Source organism: Pocillopora damicornis, chromosome 13 (assembly GCF_964200805.1).
Source record: "Pocillopora damicornis chromosome 13, jaPocDami1.2, whole genome shotgun sequence".
NCBI lineage: Eukaryota > Metazoa > Cnidaria > Anthozoa > Scleractinia > Pocilloporidae > Pocillopora > Pocillopora damicornis.
This window is the reverse complement of record NC_142682.1, coordinates 2,292,499-2,313,152: the sequence shown is the minus strand read 5'-3', so window position 1 is coordinate 2,313,152 and position 20,654 is coordinate 2,292,499. Positions and strand designations below refer to the sequence as shown.

Genomic DNA, 20,654 nt, shown 5'->3' with positions numbered 1-20,654 from the left:
TGGGTGTAAACTTCACCAATAACTATTTTGTTTTGATCAGGCAAACCCCTCAAGGAGGCTATAACACTGTTTAAACAACAGCTAAACAGAATTGCCCATCACTCCTATGGAAAAAAACCTCAAGTCTATGAAAGATTTTGTTTTCATGGCATTATTTTAACACTACAAGCTGTATCAATTTCTTCTGACACAAGAAAGAGCTGATGACATCACCAAGTGTGAGCTGGTTGGTCTTAGCCACCCGTGGTTCCACAAGCTATGAGGGATGGTGTACTTAAGAGTGTTTGGGATGAAGAACAGAGAATAAAACACATTGAAGAGATAGAACAAAAATGCATCCAGGTATGTGACTGTGTATGCAACCATTGACTAGGTAGCAAGTTAACTTAAGAAGTAATGTCCATTCTAAGAAGTTGTACTGCCTAACTCACCTCAGAACCTTTCTTACTTGAATCAGTCTAATTTAATGTGTATCATGCTCTTTGTTAAGTATGACACATTTTACTGGAATAAAGGTGTAAACTTGTATATGCAAAATCAAGCAAGGTTGTTTATGGTGGACTGGGACTGACAGGTAAATACTGTCTGTCCTAACTTTAAAGCCATCTGGAAGTACAGGTCATTAAAGAAGATGCATTCCCTCTAATGTTTTCTCAAATGTTCCTCTTTATTAAAGTAATTAGTGCTACAAAAGAAAACATAGTTAAGCACAAACTGTATTGTGACACCATATTAAACAGACACACTGTAACAAAGGGGTCAGTTGTCAGATTTTCTCCCCTTAATTACTGTACTGTAATTTTTACCTCTTTAAGTGGTCATGGTCATCCTTGACTGAGTCCCAGCTTCCTGTTGAACAGTCACTAAAGCAGAATCTCTCCAATAAAACTAGGAATAGTACTTCGAGTTTAAATGTGCTCAACATGTTGCCAATTATCTAACTCTTCTTAGAGCTATTGGGACAAATATTATGCACAAACATTACACAAGTCAATCGGCCCATAGATATGACCTAGAGGTCCAACTGATAGAAAATAGTAGACAGTAATTCTGCTTTAGTGTTCTGTTTTTATGCTATGTCACCATTTTGTTGATTCTGTTTATTGGTATTAACAAAGAGTCAATGCATCTTTTAGCAAGCTTTTGAGTAAACTTTAAGTTAAGTGATCAATTATGGCATAAAATAGCATTGTTTTACAGCATTTGACTGCTATTCTGTGGAAACTGTTTCAGTAGTGTCCTTGCAATTCCCTATGGGTGACCGCTTAATACAGGTTTGACTGTATGCTTTTTCTTCATCAATCACTGCTACTCAACACTGATACTATTCTCTTTACTATTTAGGAAAGAAATGAAGTCCAACAAGCTGTCCAGCAACTGGAGCAGCAGTTTTTGGAGTTGACTCATCACCAGAAAACTTATCAGCAGAACATTTAGCCACAATTGTGGCTATTATGTTACTGCTAAAGAGGCTGTTGTGACAAGCACCACTATCAGTTATAAAATCAAAGAAATGCATGATTCTTTTGAATTCAAGTACAAACGGGCCAGTGTTAGTCGGGACAATGACAAGGGAGGAAAAAAATCTGCAGCTTCTAGTCGTTGTTCCAAAGGAAATTCTGGAAAGTAGTGATCTCATTGCACAAGTATACTTTTCAGTTGTAAGTGTACTTTGGTATCATTTTTAATTTTCAGACAAGTTACTTTAGGGATAATTTCCCATCTTTATTTATCATTTTATGGACATTATGCTCTAATTATGTGTAGCTTTATGGACTCAGAGTTAACTTTTCTTCTTTTCAAACTTATGATTGCTAATACTTTAAATTTCAGATGAACCTCTATTAAAACATCCACTGAATTTTTCTTTCCTTTTGCATGACATTATATTGTTGGGTTGTTGATTCTTAGAAGAAAATTTGCGCATGCGAAGGCTCAGAAAATTTGTCCACAACAAAATGAACATTTTTGGCATCACCTGGCATTTCTAAACAAATGGAGATATTTCTACAAACAGGTTGAAATAAGGTTTTCTGTGGAACTGAGTGGAAACTGGAAGAAGCCCTGCCCTGCATAGGTGTCTCTGTTCGTGAGATTTTCACTCTCAAGATCTCATTAGTAATTCTCCTTACTGTTTGCCATATAGTTCTTGTGATGTTAGTTTTGAGAATTTGGTATTGAATCAATTAATAAGCTAATTAATAGTTTTCTTTATTCTCATCACTTGTCTGCTTGATATTGTATTGATATTGTAAGGAGAAATTCTGTCTTGGTCACTTGTGGGAGTGTAAGGGATAAGTCCTGCAAAAATCATAAAAACTGGGAACGAAAGTCTTGAAAAAAAAAGAGAAAAAGTCTCAAGTGTGTCTTGTGTCCTCTTCCCATTCTTTTTACATGTGGGATATATTTCATTTCTCTGATTTCTTTCCATTATTTAATTTTTGTGTGTGCTGAGGTCCAGTGATTTCATACATCTTGCTTTAAAAAAGGTTAATAGGTGCCCTTTAAGTAGCCAGGAACCTTTCATCAACTTCATATCACTTGCATTCCACACTTCCTTAGATATTTTGATGTTGGTTTTAAGACATGGTGTTGAATTTTTTTTTTTTCAATGTTAAAAGAAGGAAGAGAAAATCATTTAATTTGAGATAGGGTAGGGGTTTTTTCTAAGGGCTGTTTACACCCTCCCCTTGAGGCAGTCTCTCTGGTAGATTGAGAGCTTTTGACTGATATTGAAAAGGCGACTCCCCTCCCCCATTAGCTTCCAAGCTGTGTCTAACAATTGGGGCTAGATATATCACAACACAAAGTTGAGATCATTCTACAAAATTTATTCTTCAATGACAATTTAGGGAGGTCTGGCTTCATTAACAATGACTAGTAAGATAAAATCTTTCCTGTTTAAGTCTGATACTTCATCTTTATATTTTGAACTGCAACTCTGACTAGTAACAGCCAACGAATAGGTACAAAAATTACATTAATATTTCCAAAAAAAAGCTGAAACCTTCCGGAAAAAAATTATTTGAATGTGATATAAATCTTACAGCTTTAACCTACAAAAAGGCCTTCTCTCTTTGAAAGCGTGATGATTTGATTTACAATTTGGTTACAATTCTTTTTTCGATATTTTGTTGGAAGTGTGAAACTACTTGAACCGGTTCGCTTCAATCGGAAAACAATGCAGAAAACACGAGAAATAAAAAAAAATTGGTAAGCAATCTGTAGTGTTTACATTCATCTGATACCTTTAAAATCTCCCAAAACACTTCCAGCGAAACAAAACTTACAAGAGCATGGAGAGAATTTAGGATCGAAACTGACCAATCACAAAATGACAAAGTTTCCTGAGAGGTCCGAGGCTTATTTGTTTTCTCTGCAGGAAGCTTTGTGTTTTTTACTTCAATGTTATTGGTTCGTTTATAAAAAAAAGTTTGACATCCTTTGTTCTCAATAAACATGTTCATTGGTTCATTTTTCTTCATTTCGATCCGGTTCAAATAATCTCACTGCTCTGAGCACTTTACAGATTTGCTTTGCTTTTATTCAAGTTTTGAGTCATTGGGTTGAAATTATCACTGAGCTGGTTACCTCACTGATATTTTGAATAGTAAGTGGTTCAAATAATTTATTTTCAGTTTTTAATTAGAATTGCTGAGGCCTAAAAAATTAGCTCACATTTAGACTGACTATTGCTTAGTAAATTACGTGCCTCTTGCTCACCTGCTTCTGTGATGTTGTAATTGTCTGAGAGGTTTAACGTGTGTAGCTGACAGTTGTTGTTGTTGATGGCGTCAGCCAAGTGCTGTGCTCCAATGTGTGAGATGTTATTGTCTGCGAGGTTTAACGTGTGTAGCTGACAGTTGTTGTTGTTTTTGATGGCGTCAGCCAAGTGCTGTGCTCCAATGTGTGAGATGTTATTGTATGTGAGGTTTAACGTGCGTAGCTGACAGTTGTTGTTTTTGATGGCTTCAGCCAAGTGCTGTGCTCCAATGTCTGAGATGTTATTGTCTGTGAGGTTTAACGTGTGTAGCTGACAGTTGTTGTTGTTGATGGCTTCAGCCAAGTGCTGTGCTCCAATGACTGATATGTTATTGTTTGTGAGGTTTAACGTGTGTAGCTGACAGTTGTTGTTGTTGATGGCTTCAGCCAAGTGCTGTGCTCCAATGTGTGAGATGTTATTGTTTGTGAGGTTTAACGTGTGTAGCTGACAGTTGTTGTTGTTGATGGCTTCAGCCAAGTGCTGTGCTCCAATGTCTGAAATGTTATTGTCTGTGAGGTTTAACGTGTGTAGCTGACAGTTGTTGTTGTTGATGGCTTTAGCCAAGTGCTGTGCTCCAATGTTTGAGATGTGATTGTCTGTGAGGTTTAACGTGTGTAGCTGACAGTTGTTGTTGTTGATGGCTTTAGCCAAGTGCTGTGCTCCAATGTGTGAGATGTAATTTTGTGAGAGGTTTAACGTGTGTAGCTGACAGTTGTTGTTGATGATGGCGTCAGCTAAATACTTTGCTGCTTCATCTGTCAATTGATTGCTTGTGAGGTTTAACCAGCTCAGTTGAGATTCCCTACATTTTAACAGTTTACAAATCTCAAGACAACCTAATGGACCAATGTTATTGCGACTCAAATCTAAATGTGAAATTTGTTGAACATTAATTACATTTACTAACGAAGAGCAGTCAACAGCTGTGAGGTGACAACCAATAAAATTTACACAATTAAAGTTCATTTGTTGAAGCTTTCTCTGTGCTTCTAAGTTCATTCTGTTATTTTCGTTTAAACATTTAATTAATGTTACTGCTAATTCTCGTTCGTCTTCAGTCGGCCAGCAGATTACTTTTCTTTTCTCTTCATTCTCAGTCCACTGTTCGTTGTAGTCTGCGCTTTCTTTTTCTTCAGTTTTCACAGGAAGAAGGTCCGTGATAATTTCGCTTGGTAGATCAGTTTTATTCTCCATTAATCCTCCTAGAAACTGAAAAACCAGCTGCCATCTGCCGTTCATGATGTTCTCGGAAACAAAGTTTTTTAATTCTGTTTCACTCATATTGTTTGCCAGGTGTCTCGCGGCGAAAAACTCTTGCATTGTCAGATGAATGAAACAGAATTGTGGTTCAAGATTAAGCGTGTCAGTTTTACGGTCGGGTAAGCGATGAAAAAGAGCGCTGTTTCCCATTCCTTGTATCTCGTTTCCTCCAAGGATCAGTTTTCCTTCTTTAATTCCGTTAAAGGCTACTTTTCCTAGTATCTTGAAATTCTCCAGTACATCTTCGGGCAAATCATGTTCGAGAGGAAACGAAATATTGCACAATTCTATTGTATGTTTAAAATAAAACACTTTTACTGCAATATTGTATATCAATGTTAATTTGGAAGGGAGGGTAACGTCAGCGGAACTTTCGGACTCTTGTCTTCGCATGATTTCTAACAGACTTGTGCAGATGATAAAGCTGTTGACCGGGACATAACACAGCGAGAGCAAATTCAAGTTGCTACTGATGTGTCGCCATAGTGTTTCGCCCACTGCCTTTTCATCTCCGGCCAATTTGTAGACATATTCTTCAACTTGTTCCGATGAGAATCCTAGAACCTCGTAAATTTTGTCAAACGGAAGGTGTTTGATGCTCGACAAAGCCGTAGGTCTCGTGGTGGTCACAATTGAGGCATCTTTTAGGAGTTTCCCGGTCACAAGCCACTGATAAAGGATTTGGAGCGGCTTTTTATCTTCATTGCTTCTGGGATGAGGAGGCGCCCGGACCACGTTTGCGCCATGTTTAAATTCGTCGAATCCGTCAAAAAGTATGAGTACACCTTTAGGGTTCTCAAGCAGGTGATTCCAGACCTCGTCATCCAGGTGATCTGTAGGAAAATACTCGGACTGAATTAACAGTTCCTTGAGGCTAAGGTCGTTTGCCGATTCGAATCTTCTGAATTTCACGAAGAAAGCGGCATCAAAATGGATTCTGGCTCCAGCTGTCGCTTGAAAAACTTTATTAAATGCCCAGTCTCTGATAAGTTTGGTACAACATAATGTCTTGCCGATTCCGGCTCGACCGACGATTAACACTTTCTTATTTTCAACATTTAGGAGGCCTTCCAAGCTTTTCGGTAGTGATTTTTCCACGCGCGGCCTTGGATAAATTTTGAGCTGTTCCTCTCTGTTTTCAGTAAAGTGATACGTAGCTCTGTTCGGAATCACAACAAGATTTGTGTAAATTTGATCCAAAGTCAAATGTTTAACTGTTGTGATTTCGCCTGGATTACCTGAAAAAGGTGATTGGAGTTCTAAAAGTCCTTGAGTCTCTTGAATAATTATTTCCTTTTTGCGTTTAATGAAATTTTGAAACTTTCGTTCTTGGAGTTCAGTGTGTCTTCCACCTACGTGTTGGTTGAGACTTAAGTGGGTTTTTAGAAACATTGAGTTTTGCATGAAACTCCTTTCAATGCATGCCCGTGAAAAAAGGTAAACGGTTTCAACCAGAATGGTAGCGACAAGAATTCCATTCGCAACAAGGACAGCGTCCATCCAGGAGGTTCTCTTTGCCGCTCGTTGATTGTGACAATCGTATAAAGTAGAGTGTTGGGCGTTGTCAGTTGAATTCCTTGGCTGAGTGGTTCCATCGGTTAAATTACAGTCAAACTTGGAGGAAAATTTTAAAGGATAAAGCAACTGAGTTTGTAGGATGATGAAAAGAACTCCTAAAACAAGTCTAATGAATAGTTGACAGCAGTAAGCGATAAAAAGCTTGTATCCCGTTGATAATGCGTTCTCTTGGTTGCACGATCGTCCCTCTGCATCACCGTCACGAATGCTTGGCGACAGTCGATTGACTGTAGGTCTTACTATTTGGGAGTAGATAACACATACAGATATAATAAGGCCGAAATTCGTGATTACGAAGCCATAAACAGGAAAACCGAATTTGTTGTATTGCTTCGCGTATTTCTCGTAACATTTTCCCTGGGCAGCTTTGATGTTTTCACCTTTTGCTCCGCCACAGTTGAAATCAAACCTGGGTTCGTTGTATTCCATGTCGGCGAATATACCAAGGAAGATGACACCAATCAGGATCCAAATAACCGCTACCACATAGGGAAATTTGCTGAAAGTTTTTCGCTCCAAATAATCTAATAACTTTTCCACTGACATTTTTGGTGATTCCGTTATCTTCGTTTGAGTAATGATTTTCTCTGGCTCAAATGAACTGCTAATGCGATCATAGTCTGTTTAAAGAGATACAGAACTTTTGTTTAATTGGCTCTTTGAAAACTTTCAACTGTCAAAAAGGCGATGGCTTATGCAACGGTTACTTGTTTACATAAGAAACAGATATCAGACTAGTTCAGCCGGATACAGATATGTATTGTTTCAAAAGATGCGTTTGACCTCTTCACCAGGGTGTGATGCATGTCAAAGACTTCTTTTTTTGACTCGTGTTGGAGACGAGATGAAAGAAACACTTAGTGTGTAAGGTTGGATAACATAATGATGAAGAAAAAATTTCCGCGTCATGCTGAACTTTGAATTGTCAAATTCGCGTTTGGGAATAAGTCCGCCAAACTAGTTTACATTGAGTATTGCTTGCTCAGATTGGTAACAATATGAAAGTTAGCCACATAAAAATATTTCCGCCGTACTATTTAGTTGCAGCTCTTCACTTCTTACTGCCAAAAGATTCCGTGGCAAGTTAGGAGCACGCGGCGCCAAATCCCTTTGGCTGGACATGTGCAGGTGATTAAGGGGTTAAGAGGGCACTGTGATTAACTGATAGATGTGGCGCCAGATTGATGCTTGGCGGGAGGATAAAAGAGCTTCAGGACAAATATAGTGAATAGCGGATGTTCTAATGACGTCATGAAATTTTAGCTTTTCCTCGTGATTTAGACAAACAACGTTCATTTGTCTCTAAATTCCCCTGTTACGCTCTGCACACATTTAAATCAAGAAAGGGCAAGTGTCTATCCTTTTGACGTTCAAGGGTGGTTTAGTTTTCTAACACCATTGTTTAACCATCTAAACTACAAAAGATTTAAGCGAACTGCCATTCGTTTACTTTTTACTTGTCACACTCGTGAAGAATCGAACTTTGTTTGTCTAAGTCATCAGTTCCCAAGAGAATTTAACGACACCTGTCTATCGTAACCCTACCCACACCAACAGAGACCTCGCTTTCGAATCTCACCACACTATTTGCCCTAAAAAGTCTTCAGCTCAAATTTCATCCATCTTCAACTGATTTTAAGGCTGAGGAGAGAAAATATGTTTCGGACGTCCTAAAGATAAATGGCTATACCAAAACGTTTACCCCGTAACTGCCAGAAACCAGTAACAACTATGAACACTCCTGATGAGAAGGATCCAGCGACTGATTTTGCTGTTATTCCTTAAACTCAGGGTGTTACGGAACCCATCAAGAGAATTTTGAATAGCCTCAACGTTTAAGTTGCTCAACAACCTTTTCAGACCTTTGGGCATATTTTCGCTAAACCTAAGGATCCTGTCGCGAAAGAACAACGAACCGACGCTATTTATTCTGTTCCGTGCAATGACTGTTATCACGAGTATCAAACGACATTATACAGGATTATTATTGAGTATACAAACCAAACGTTAGTTTGTTACACGTTTGAAAGAGCATCAAAAGGCGGTCTTCTACTGCAAAAAAGAAAATTCAGCTTTGTCGGAGCACACATGACTAACTAACGGCTATCATTAGAGAAGGAACGGGAAATGAGAAACGAGGAATCGTTAAAATGAGGAATCGTTAAAATGAGGAATCGTTAAAATGAGAAATCGTTAAAATGGGGAATCTTAAAAAGCGGGCAATCTTCAAAAGCGTGAATCTTTAAAACGGGGAATCTTCAAAATGGGGAATCTTTAAAAGCGGAATCCTCAAGGTTTCTGGCGGCAGCCGGAACTTTTAGCACACTTGCCAGCGATTTTTATATCCAAGAACTAGAATTTTAAAGAAAATATTATGCTTATGATAGTCCAACTGAAGTGAGAGTCGCTATCATATCATATCAGGCAATAAAGCAGCAAAGAAATGTTTTAAAAGCTTTTTGGAAACGTAGACGAGTATAAAGTTTCGAAATTTAAAGCGTGCAACAAGGAGTATTTTTGTTTACAGTATTCAGCTTTCTACGTATTTGTTCGAGCGTGACGCATGCAAGTTTGTGTACACACCGTCACATTACCGTGTTTATGTTTCTGCATGTACATACTACCTTTAATCAAGATTTATTTTCCGTCAAATCCTGTATAATGTCATTTGTAAAGCCTTTTCAGGCATTCAAATTAAAGTCGGTAAACGAACACCGAAAAATTGAGCCGTTCTCTTTGGGAAGGAAAGGAATTGCCGCAACAAAAAAATGTTGATTATTGTGTGACAACAACACCGTAAAGACTCATCATGTCAATCGCTCAGTTTTTTTTTAACGAAAACTTGGCTTTCTAGACAAGATCTTTAGTAAAAAGCATTTCTTTTTATTTGCAACAAAGTTTATAAGGATCTTAAGGCGAATAAAGCGAAGTAAACCTCACCAACGACTCTAACAGCTTTAGACGCGAACGAGTTACTGTGACAACAACACTGTAAAGACTCATCATGTCAATCGCTCAGTTTTTTTTTTAACGAAAACTTGGCTTTCTAGACAAGATCTTTAGTAAAAAGCAGTTCTTTTTATTTGCAACAAAGTTTATAAGGATCTTAAGGCGAATAAAGCGAAGTAAACCTCACCAATGACTCTAACAGCTTCAGACGCGAACGAGTTGTGTGACAACAACACCGTAAAAACTCATCATGTCATCGCTCAGTTTTTTTCACGAAAACTTGGCTTTCTAGACAAGATCTTTAGTAAAAAGCAATTATTTTTATTTGCAACAAAGTTTATAAGGATCTTAAGGCGAATAAAGCTAAGTAAACCTCACCAATGACTCTAACAGCTTCAGACGCGAACGAGTTATTGTGTGACAACCATAGCAACCACGCGGAACGGTGTCAGGTTGTGTCGCCCCAGGTTACGTCGCCCCAACCGAAGTTACGTCGCCCCAACATCGGAGTTGTGTCGCCCCAACATCAAAGTTGCGTCGCCCAAACGCGCAACTTCGCTTATCAAGTAAAAGTTTGTAAGATTCTCCGATCGATTTACGCGAACGATCGACTTATAACATAAACATAACACTGCTGTAAGATTTATCGATCGATCGAAGGAAAAGTTTGCAAGATTATTACGATGTAACTCGATGTAACTCATTTCGAAAACCACCCGTTTTTTATTGGTTTTACAATTTCACAACACAAAATCTTTATGAAATCTGTTTGCTCAATAGATTAATTTACTTATAAAATCCTAAAACCATCCTTTTAATTTGAAACCGTTTTACAGTTTCACAACAAAGATCTTTTAAACGGACTGGAGCAGTGTTGTAATCATTATGCGGCAGTTTACAGTAGGTTAATTATGGCATTCGTTTTCTAACTAGGTTGGTGGACGCCGTCATGTGATTTTCGCGACACGACACCAACTCGACCTACTCAACAGAGAAAAAAGCTGGTACGTGGATGCGACCTTCAAGCTGTACCGTCAGCCGTTTACCCAGCTGTTTACAGTCAACGCCTTCGTAAAGGCAGTTGACTACGTTAAGCAGGTGCCGTTGGTGTTTGTCCTTATGTCGGGCAAACGGAAGCGTGATTACAGAGCTGTTTTCCGAGAGCTGCTAGAGCTGTTACCATCCCCAGCGCTACGACAAGTCACGCTAGACCTCGAGTGTGCAGTATGGAAGGTACTTCGACAACTGCTCCCAGACGTCAAACTACTGGGGTGCGTCTTCCATTGGACTCAAGCCCTGTGGAGGAAGGTTAGTGTCACTTACCATTATTTAGTATATTCTTGTTTTCTCTAAAACATTTCTTCATTAGTTGTTTTTGAAGGCCACAATTCAATTTATTATTTATTATTTTTTAATGCCGTATAAAGTTTAAAAATATCGCCGTTCGTTGAGGCCATAATTCAATTGACTCTGAGTGTGTTTGTTGGTTGTGTACTTTCAAATAAATTCAAAGGAGCTACGTCTCAATATTTTGAGTCATTTATTCGATAAATCATGACAATTTTTTTTTCAAAATCAATGAACGGCGACGTAGCTCCTTTAAAACAAGTCCTCTTCCTTTAGCAGGTAATTTAGTGTTAACAACTGGGTTGAAAACGTAAATTAGCCACCGTAAAGAGTAAAAAGCTGCTTTTTTACTCTTTACGGTGGCTAATTTACGTTTTCAACCCAGTTGTTAACACTAAATTACCTGCTTTACTCTCCCACCGACGCAGCACCACAGTTTCTTTAGAAACTTACCCCTTTATCCTCTTCCTTTAATTTTTCTAGGTGCAAGAGCTTGGCCTCCAGGTTTCGTACAGGGAGGATCGGGGCACCCATGCTTTCATACGAAAGGTCATGGCTTTACCCTTCCTCGCTTTCCTTAAGCGGAGTTACTACTCTTCTGACCTACTACGAAATTTAGTACCGCGATGTCAATTTTCAAGACCATATGCCCTTAGGGCAGGAAGTACTGTGTCTGTACCTACCTTTAATGTTTACACAATATTTAATATTTATATTTAATTGATATCTAAAATAGTTCTTTGTATGCATAATGTAGAAGCATTTGTAAATTATGACCAGCCTTGTAATTCAGTTTCTACTGCAAGAAGGCTGAATAAACGATCATCATCATCAAGAAGAAGACATCAGGCCGCAGTTCCAGCGCCTCCAGCAAACAGCAAACACAGCACCTCTTCGCCACTTCACCGACTACGTATCGAGCACCTGGATCGAAAGCAACACCTGGCCGCCATCCTCTTGGTCAGTCTTTATGCAGTCGGTCAGGACCAACAATGATGTGGAAGATTGGGAGCTCGGTCTGCACACAAGAGCCCAGGGGAAGAGCCAGCTACCCATGTACTTACTTATCGACCTGCTCTACAAAGAAGCCAAACTAACTTCCCTGAACGTGTGTATGGTCTCAGAAAAGAAACTTCGACGAGTTCAGCGGCGCAGATATCGTCAAATCTAGGCTAAGGTATTTTCACTGTGGGGACAATATGAAGAGGGCGACAAGACGGCGAGACAACTTCTCAAGGCTTGTTCATTACTTGTTGGGCCGAGAGGCGCTTAAAACAATTCGTTAAGTTAGTTATAGAAAGTGAGTCGAGACACTCCAACTTTACGCTTGTTTTGTGAAGTTTTTTGATTGCCCTTTCCTCTACTAAAGCACCTTTTGATATAAAAACACGAATGAAAGGTTAGTTAATGTTACATGACTTCATTTTAAGCATGCTTTACATCAAACTATTGAAATAAAATCCTGAAGTAAGCCGAAATGTTCGAAGTAGATTTATCATCTTCGCAGTACACAGGTGCATTTTGAAATAACGGCAAGCGAGTCAGCTAAACTTAATACTTTACTTCGATGGGGCGACATAATTTTGATGATGGGGCGACACAACTAATATGTTGGGGCGACACAACTCCGATGTTGGGGCGACGTAACTTCGGTTGGGGCGACATAACCTGGGGCGACAAGGAAATGGGGCGACACAACCTACATTCCGCGGAACCACATGTTTTTTTTTTAACTTTAAAGAAAGATTTATTCATGATCGAGAACGTTTGATTTACGATAAAAACGATAAAATTCCATTTATTATAAAGATCAGATGAACATGTGAAAGTAATGTATATCATGCAATTACTCTGCTCTTGTAGGTCCGTTTAATCTCGACATCGATTTCAATAATTGGGCCGCTGTTCTTTCACCATTTTCATATTTCTCCCATAATCCAAACACCTTACTCTGTAATTGCCTAATAAAGATAAATGCTTTTTACTAAAGATCTTGTCTAGAAAGCCAAGTTTTCGTTAAAAAAACTGAGCGATTGACATGCTGAGTCTTAACGGTGTTGTTGTCACATAATAACTCGTTCGCGTCTGAAGCTGTTAGAGTCGTTGGTGAGGTTTACTTCGCTTTATTCGCCTTAAGATCCTTATAAACTTTGTTGCAAATAAAAATAATTGCATTTTACTAAAGATCTTGTCTAAAAAGCCAAGTTTTCGTTAAAAAATCTGAGCGATTGACAAGATGAGTCTTTACGGTGTTGTTGTCGCACAATAACTCGTTCGTTATAGTCATTGGTGATGTTCACCAATGTTCACCGATGTTTAAGCTTCTGTTTGATGTTCACCAATGTTCGCCAGTGTTTTTTTACTAAATATCGTTTACTTCTCTGTATGTTTAACTTCTAATAAGTTGTATTGGATTGACGACCAACTCGCCGACGTCTCTACTCGATTTTATACGTCGGCGAGTTGGCGTCGGCGAGTTGGTCCGTCGGCGAGTTGACTGGTTACCTGTATAGTCTGGTTCAAACAGGCCTTCAAAGCAACACAATTCTCTTCAAATGAGAGATTGTCTTCTCCAAAAAAATGCTGACAACCAATATAAATTGGTAGAAAAGGAACAACAGTTGCTGACAAGGGCAGTTCACTTACAAGTTCCTCAAGTATAGTTCCTTTGATTTGAAATATACATGCATCGTCTATCACTTTTTTGATTAGAACAGGAAAGATATATCTAAATATTTTCAAATTGCAATGTTTTTGAAAACATGTGTATATATTTGTAATTTGTAAGAATGCTAGACTTTTTATGGACTCTAGGTTCTCCTACTTATGCCCACTTTCATAAACATCACATTATATAAAAATGGCATGGGCAAGGTCAAGTTAAAATTTCTGTCTAAAGAACATATCAGTTTTTTTGCAGCATTATTGTCTAAATTTTATATTTTTACCTTTATCAAGTCCACCCAAAATTTCAGCATCAAGGTAACACTTACTTGTGTAGGCAGATGTCAAGCTTGTTGTTCAGCTCCAAACCTTATTTGACTTCCCCACAGAACTGATAACGTTAGAGGTAATGAAATGCCGTATAGTGGCATTGGTTATCACTGGATCGATACCAGTAACCTTAATGTGCCGAGCTAAGCAAGGCACATTAAAAGCTACAGCTTCCCCACAGCTTCATTGAGAGGGCTTTATTCTATTATTGACAAAGGGAACCACCTGAAAAGGAAACCAAAATAATAATTATTGCAGGCCAAATTTTACAATATCAAGAAAAAAAACTGCACACACACTATATATATATATATATATATATATATATATATATATATATATATATACATATATATATATATATACATATGCATGTGTGTAGCTTCTAGTAACAACTGATCATAACACTATTATCAATACTTACATTTTGAACATTGAAAGCAGTAATTGATGCAAAGGAATTCATCAACGCTTTGTTGGTGTCACTGCAAACTTCCTTTGGCAACTGAACAGATGTTGCAGTGACATGGGATGCTCCCACATAACTTGGCAGTACAACTTTTTTAATTTTTTCCTCTAGAAGGATGAAGAGCTTTGGCAACCCTACCTTCTCAAGAATCTGCATTTAATTGAAGAGACAGCATCATAAGTGAGACATAATTAAATTACAGTCATGATTTAAATGGGATTAATGCAAGATTTTGTTCTGACTTGTTATTTTTCAGTTATTTTTATTTACATAACTTCCCATCCATGCACTTATTAATTTTTCTCTCTTTCAGATGGATTAATTCAATCACTAAATATCAGAGCTGATGTGTCAGGATGTAGAACCGATGGCTTCCATCCCAATGCAACCAACTTTCTTTGTTACCCAGTTTATATTTGTATACTCACCATTTTGAATGCAAAAACCAGGAGGGAGTAGGACACCAAGGCCCTCTGATCTTTGACTAGCTCTTGATCACCTGCAATCTCCACCGGACGGTCTGTAACATTTGCAATAATCTCAGCCAAATGGAATGGGTGTCTTGCAGACAGCATCCATTATTGCCTTGAAAGTCATTCCTTGACAAACAATTATTCAATTGAGATTAATGAAAAGTACTCCTCCTATAAACTAGTATGGTAAACATGGCAAACTATCTAATGTAATGTCATCATTCACTCAGATGGCAATGCATATACATAACCATGGAACTTGTAAGTTTGGTCTGTGGTTTAGTTTGGTCAGCAATATTTTTTCTATGAAATCACATACTGCATATTAGCCAGTGTGCAAAGAAAGTCATGTCTGATAACCCAGGGCTAGTGGATTTTGCAATCAGGCTAGTGAATTTTCAGAGATTTAAATTACAGAAGTACTATAAGACAAGTGTTTTAAATTCCTAATAAAATTCATGCAGACTGAAAGTCACTCCAACAAAGTGATATCTGCATTAACAAGACAAAGTATCACATTACATGTCAGATGAGACATATTGAGATGCCATGCATAAAGTAAAAGCAGATATTGAAAAAAGCTTTGGAGGTAAATGTTGCCTGTGACTAATTCTTACTAATTCAGAGAAAGCTATTTGCCTAAATTTTGCTTCATAATCATTTGTGAGGAATGTAAACAAAAGGTTTTGATCCTAAACTCCAGTGAGAAATTTATAATTTATGGTTTTAGTGTGTTCCAAACACTTCTAAACACCAATACTGTAAGTGTTTTTGGTTAAACTATATAGACCACATTGTACTGTTTTCACTTTTCACAAAAATCTTTCAGATGAAAAGTTGCCAGAAATGAAACAAACATTTTGTTCTTTTGAAACCTAAAACCTTTGGTTACTTGTAACAAGATGAACCGTGTTGTTGATGTTGTTTTTAAGTGTGTCCATCGAGAACTTTGGTTTCACCATTTCAATGCAGTTTTTTTCTTCTTAAAAAACATGTTTCTAAATTCTAAAATGTCTAAAATGCATGTTAATCATTTATGTGTTGCCGTGGACCTAGCAAAATTTCTATAGTGTGGCAGCACTAAGAGCAAAGCAGCTCTTTTTTTTCTGCTTGCAAAAAAATTTTTGCGGGCTAATAAAAATTACTTTCAGCTTTCCCAAAGGGCAAGCTGTAAAACTGAATTTCTTTGCACCCTGTTAGCACTCAATAACTCATCCATGCTGACTATAAAACAGTAATCTGAGACTTCTCCTTTGCCTGCTCATTGATAAAACTTCCTCAAGGGGACCTATGCAGTATTAAAGAAAAAATAGGGCACCACATACCTTGTACAATATCTGTTTTGCCAACAACTGAAAGAGTAGCTTTTAGTGCCGTTGTTTTGGCAGACTGTGGGGCTCCAAATAAGACAAGTAGAGTATTAGCCAGCAGATTTTTTCAGCCAAAATAAAATTCTGTAGAGCTTCCCGGTCATCAATGGCTACAACATCACAAGAATAAGAACACATGCAATTATTTTGTTGCAGTTACTATTTTAAGTACAAGTTTATGTTATGTTAAGATTCCTTGTGCAAAGAACCAAAAGGTGTACGTCGCTTTTAATTATTTGACTACTCATGTGTGGTATATATATATATATATATATATATATATATATATATATATGACAGGAACTACTCATCTGTGCTACATATTATATATCACGAGTACACTATATGTGGCAACATTCATATGGATTATTTTATCATGCAAATTGTTTATGAGTGCAAGATATCAGAAATTATTCAGAGTAGAGATTTTTCTGGTGGCAGTGGATGCATGGATGTAATATTGTGCAGAGAGAACAGCTTATGCCTCTTTTTACTAAACATGTAACTTTGCATAGATTACACCTGTAAGTTCTGAGAAATATACCTATTATTCCGGTCAAAACACTCTCGGTATCATCAATGTGGATTGTTTTGTTAAGGACCCACACATCTGTGGCTTGCTTTACAATAACATTCCAAAAGATAAACTGGTATATAAAAATGTCAACAGTCATAGTAACTTCTTTACATTTTATCCAATTGAAGAAATTAAGAATAAAAATCAAACTGGGTTGACTAGCTGAGGAAAGTTGCGATTCTTTTTCTAGTTTCTAAGCTGATTTCATACCTTGATAATGATCAGGAAAAGCGTCCGCACGTGGCGAGCATCAGCACCCCAAAGATTGCTACTGAATTAAATGAATGAATGAATATCTCAATAGACAGGCAATACAAATTACTAAAACTGGTATCTTTTTTTTTTGCCGCTCCTCGCGTGTTTCTTTTCATGTAAGCCTTATACAATCCAAACAACTATCGGGGGAGGGAAGGGTCCTTTAATTGCTGGATCCATACTGCATCGCTTTTGAATGCACTGATCACGGCTTGATTACGAATCATATCTTTGTTACTGATAGAGTACTCTTCAGTTCTACAAAACAAGAGAGAAAGAGAGGGTAAAAATCGGGAAAGAAAAACAGTCCGAAACGTGAGTGGTCAGCGGTGAAACAACTTTAATACTTCATATAGAAACAGATCATTTGTAGTTACAGAAGACAATCGTGTTGAAGGGCTGCACTGTCACGAAGTCATACCTCGCTAATTTAAAAGTTAAGCAATTTTCCAAAAGCTTTGACTGTAACAATTTTTTAAATGCTTGGGAATGGTATCGGGAAACGCATCGGTGATTCAAATATTTTTAATCAAGGCCACTCGTTCAAGAGACCTTACCTTGCCTCTGCCTTTCAAATTATATTTTTTTCCTTTATTTAAGAAATGCACTAGGGATGCCACCGAAGCCTTTCCAGATGCCTCCATTGTTTATTACAGCTGTAAAAAATAAATGTTCATTCAACACTTAGAAAATTTCTTAACTTTTTATTTAGCGAAGTATACTGTTAACATTTTGGGATTTATAACACGAATATTTATAGGAACTACAAATGATTTTTTTAAAACTATTTCACTGCTGACCACTCGTAATGCGGACTTTTTTGCTTCCCCGGCTCGTCGCCCGTGATGTAGTAACTTGTCCAAAAGGACGCCTCAATACTAACACCTCCCATAATAATATTAACTATTATACGATTCATGTATGGCTCACAATATGTCCCATTTGGCATTGTTCTTCGACGTTAACACCCTTGGTTTGCCATGTTCTACCACATTAACCCCCACCTACCCTTAGTTAACCATGTTTTATCATATTAACCCACATCTCCCATAAGTTAATCATGTTCTTCCACGTTTACCTACATCTACCCTGAGTCAAAAATGTTATACCACGTAACCCCCATCAACCCTTAGTTAACCTTGTTATACCAAATTAATCCCTATCTACCCTTAACCATGTTCTACCACGTTTAGCCCCATTTACCCTAAGTTAACAATGTTCTACCATATTAACCCCATCTACCCTAAGTTGACCATGTCATACCACATTAACTCCCATCTACCCCTAGTTCACCATGTTCCACCATGTTGACCCCATCAACCCTAAGTTAACCACGTTCTACTACACTTACCCCAATCTACCCTTAGTAAACCATGTTCTACCATGTTAACCCACATCTACCTGGACTGTTGGATAATTGACACAAAACGCCGGGAAACCATCAATCGTGTAATCAACAAGTTTATTTGAAGGAATTATTCGATCTGAAACAATACAATTAAGCAATGTAATTATGAAACATTTGAATATTTACAACACCGATTATAAAAGTGGATAATAAACCGACAGTACAAGCTAAACTAATTGAAACTTACTTCTGTCGCCGGTTTCCCGTTAAATTGATCATTCGGTGTAACTTCTATAAAACTGGTTAGCAAACACGTGTAAGAACTAAACTGAACTTAAAGCTAATGAACTTGATATATGAAACGATTAAAAGTGTCAATTACATAGTTTGTGATCATTGTCAATCATTAATAACATTTTGCCACCGTAACACTACCCTAAGTTAACCATGTTTTACCATATCAACCCACATTTTCCCTCGGCTAAGCATATTATAACACATTTATCCCCATCTACCATTAGTTAACCATGTTCTACCACGTTTATCACCTTTATCGAAGGTAGAACATGTTCTAACACTTTCATCCACACCTAACCATGTTTTATCACCTAACCTCTATCTATCCTGAGTTAACCAAGGTCTACCGCGTTAACCTCCATTTACCCCGAGTTAGCCACGTTTTATTACTTTGATCAACTTCTATCCTAAGTTAGGCATGGTCTACCACGTTCACACATCTATTCCGAGGTAGAAGTGAGGGGTGAACTCTTTACTATCATTCGTTATCATGGGTGTACGGACGTTTAGGTATCCTGTTAAAAACACTACTTACAGCAAAGTTTAAACATGTTCAAATGTTATTGAATAAAAATCGTTTTATAAAGGCTGGTTATTAAAATTTCCTGTTGAAACTTTAGTTTCAGGCTTCTTTCTCCAATTTTTAAATTTTAAACAAGTTTAATTGGTGCGAATGGAGAATTATTAAGATTGTAACGGAAGTGAACGCACGCCGCTATTTAACTAATCAATGATGAATACAATATCTAAATAATCCCAATAAACCGTCTTAATCTGCTTATAAAAGCGTGGAGGCCAGGGTTGATTTGTCGTATGGGAACTAGTACCTCTTCCAACAGCAAATGAAACTATGTATTATATATCACCTTTACAGAGACCGTAAAGTAAAATAAATGGAACTGTGCACCAATCAGGTTGGTCTAAAGCGAGACAGGCGCATCCTAAATCTCTCCATTTTTCCATGTGAGCCAACTTGGCAGCTATCTGAGAAGCTGTTCTCGATGAACGACGAACGAACCGATGATTTAATGAAATCCCAAATAACCTTAAACTCAGGGCCGTGGCTAGCGTGAGGCAAGACGAAGCAATTGCCTCGTCTTGATTTTGGCCCAAGATTGACTTTTCTGAAGAAAAATGCCATGGGAAATGCTTAAACGAGCATTTCTGAGCCTCTAGATTTCAAAATTTTCTTGGGGGCGGGGGGGGAATGCCCCCAGATCCCCCCTAGCGGCTCGCACCTTCGGCGCTCGAAACTTGCCTCGTCTTGTTCTGAGGTCTGGCTACGGCCCTGAAACTAATGAAACTCGTAGCAGATAATTACTTTCAAGAATTTCTAAAGTACTTGACGATAACTGAGCAATCTTACCGTGACAAGGGAGATGCAACGGACTGTTAGAGGGTGAAGACCATAGGAATAAGTCTAAAGGAATTGCATGGATGAAGTAGATATGAGTGAACGCGGAAAAACTGGTTAATTAAGGGTAGATGTGGGTAAACTTGGTGGAACATGGCTAACTTAGGGTAGATGTGGGTTAACGAGGTAGGACATGGTTAACTTAGGGGAGATGTGAGTTAAGGGGGTGAAACATGCCTTGCTTAGGGTACAAGTGGATTAATGTGGTAGAACATGGTTATGTAAGGGAAGATGTGGATTAACGTGGTAGAACATGGTTATATAAGGTAAGATGTGTGTTAAGGTGGCAGAACATGGTTAACTTAGGGAAGACGTGGGTTACTGGGGTAAAACATGCCTAACCTAGGGTAGAAGTTGGTTTATGTATAGAACATGATTGACGTAGGGTAAACGTGGGTTGACGTGGTAAAATTTGGGCCAAACTTACCCTATTTAAGCCTGTACTGGCAATAATCACGCGCGTCATTTCATTGGTTCACGGCAAAATTTGAGGTAGTTGGAAACAAAGGTTTTTAAAGCCACTCTTGAAAAAAAAAAGATGGGTAGAAAGTCTCGAGTGA

The 20,654-nt window shown here is 37.9% G+C and overlaps 3 protein-coding genes and 2 long non-coding RNA genes across 10 annotated transcripts in view; 3 read left to right on the top strand and 2 right to left on the bottom strand.

Annotated features, from left to right (window-relative positions):
• LOC149034974 (uncharacterized) overlaps positions 1–7,198 on the top strand; it is a 33,533-nt gene extending 26,335 nt beyond the window's left edge. For 2 of the 4 annotated variants that reach the window (XR_016182160.1, XR_016182158.1), the window contains 2 exons: positions 195–342; positions 1,345–2,354. This is a non-coding gene — a long non-coding RNA (uncharacterized LOC149034974). Of the gene's footprint in view, positions 1–40; positions 343–1,344 lie in introns of all 4 variants that reach the window. The other 2 variants (XR_016182157.1, XR_016182159.1) reach the window with 2 other exon arrangements.
• LOC149034975 (uncharacterized) lies at positions 3,523–7,147 on the bottom strand. Its single transcript, XM_089191072.1, has one exon. It carries the CDS (start codon positions 7,145–7,147, stop codon positions 3,662–3,664), a length of 3,486 nt encoding a protein of 1,161 aa, XP_089047198.1. The 3' UTR covers positions 3,523–3,661.
• Positions 7,199–10,669: 3,471 nt separating the features above from the next.
• Positions 10,670–11,680, top strand: LOC149034973 (uncharacterized). Its single transcript, XM_089191079.1, has 2 exons — positions 10,670–10,858; positions 11,381–11,680. Exons 1-2 carry the CDS (start codon positions 10,670–10,672, stop codon positions 11,615–11,617), a joined length of 426 nt encoding a protein of 141 aa, XP_089047205.1. The 3' UTR covers positions 11,618–11,680.
• Positions 11,681–13,486: 1,806 nt separating this feature from the next.
• On the bottom strand, positions 13,487–17,348 carry LOC113674330 (uncharacterized). Of its 3 annotated transcripts, XM_089191070.1 has the most exons (6): positions 16,991–17,348; positions 16,748–16,850; positions 16,159–16,313; positions 14,789–14,959; positions 14,316–14,510; positions 13,487–14,116 (listed from the first exon to the last, which is right to left on the bottom strand). In XM_089191070.1, exons 4-6 carry the CDS (start codon positions 14,933–14,935, stop codon positions 14,075–14,077), a joined length of 384 nt encoding a protein of 127 aa, XP_089047196.1. In that variant the 5' UTR covers positions 14,936–14,959; positions 16,159–16,313; positions 16,748–16,850; positions 16,991–17,348; the 3' UTR covers positions 13,487–14,074. The 3 variants fall into 3 exon arrangements, with proteins under 3 accessions (XP_089047196.1, XP_089047195.1, XP_089047194.1); XM_089191069.1 differs by having other exon boundaries at positions 16,748–17,348; XM_089191068.1 differs by lacking the exon at positions 16,748–16,850.
• Positions 14,407–16,941, top strand: LOC149034972 (uncharacterized). The gene is made up of 2 exons (XR_016182149.1): positions 14,407–14,540; positions 14,674–16,941. It is a non-coding gene; the product is annotated as an uncharacterized LOC149034972 (long non-coding RNA).
• Positions 17,349–20,654: the final 3,306 nt, after the last annotated feature.

Coding starts and splice junctions, on each gene's coding strand:
- LOC149034975 (XM_089191072.1), bottom strand. CDS start 7,147: ATGTCAGTGGAAAAGTTATTAGATTATTTGGAGCGAAAAACTTTCAGC.
- LOC149034973 (XM_089191079.1), top strand. CDS start 10,670: ATGTCGGGCAAACGGAAGCGTGATTACAGAGCTGTTTTCCGAGAGCTG. Junction 10,859..11,380: donor CTCAAGCCCTGTGGAGGAAG/GTTAGTGTCACT, acceptor TAATTTTTCTAG/GTGCAAGAGCTTGGCCTCCA.
- LOC113674330 (XM_089191069.1), bottom strand. CDS start 14,935: ATGCTGTCTGCAAGACACCCATTCCATTTGGCTGAGATTATTGCAAAT. Junction 14,511..14,788: donor TGGTTTTTGCATTCAAAATG/GTGAGTATACAA, acceptor AATTAAATGCAG/ATTCTTGAGAAGGTAGGGTT. Junction 14,117..14,315: donor CTGCTTTCAATGTTCAAAAT/GTAAGTATTGAT, acceptor TTTCCTTTTCAG/GTGGTTCCCTTTGTCAATAA.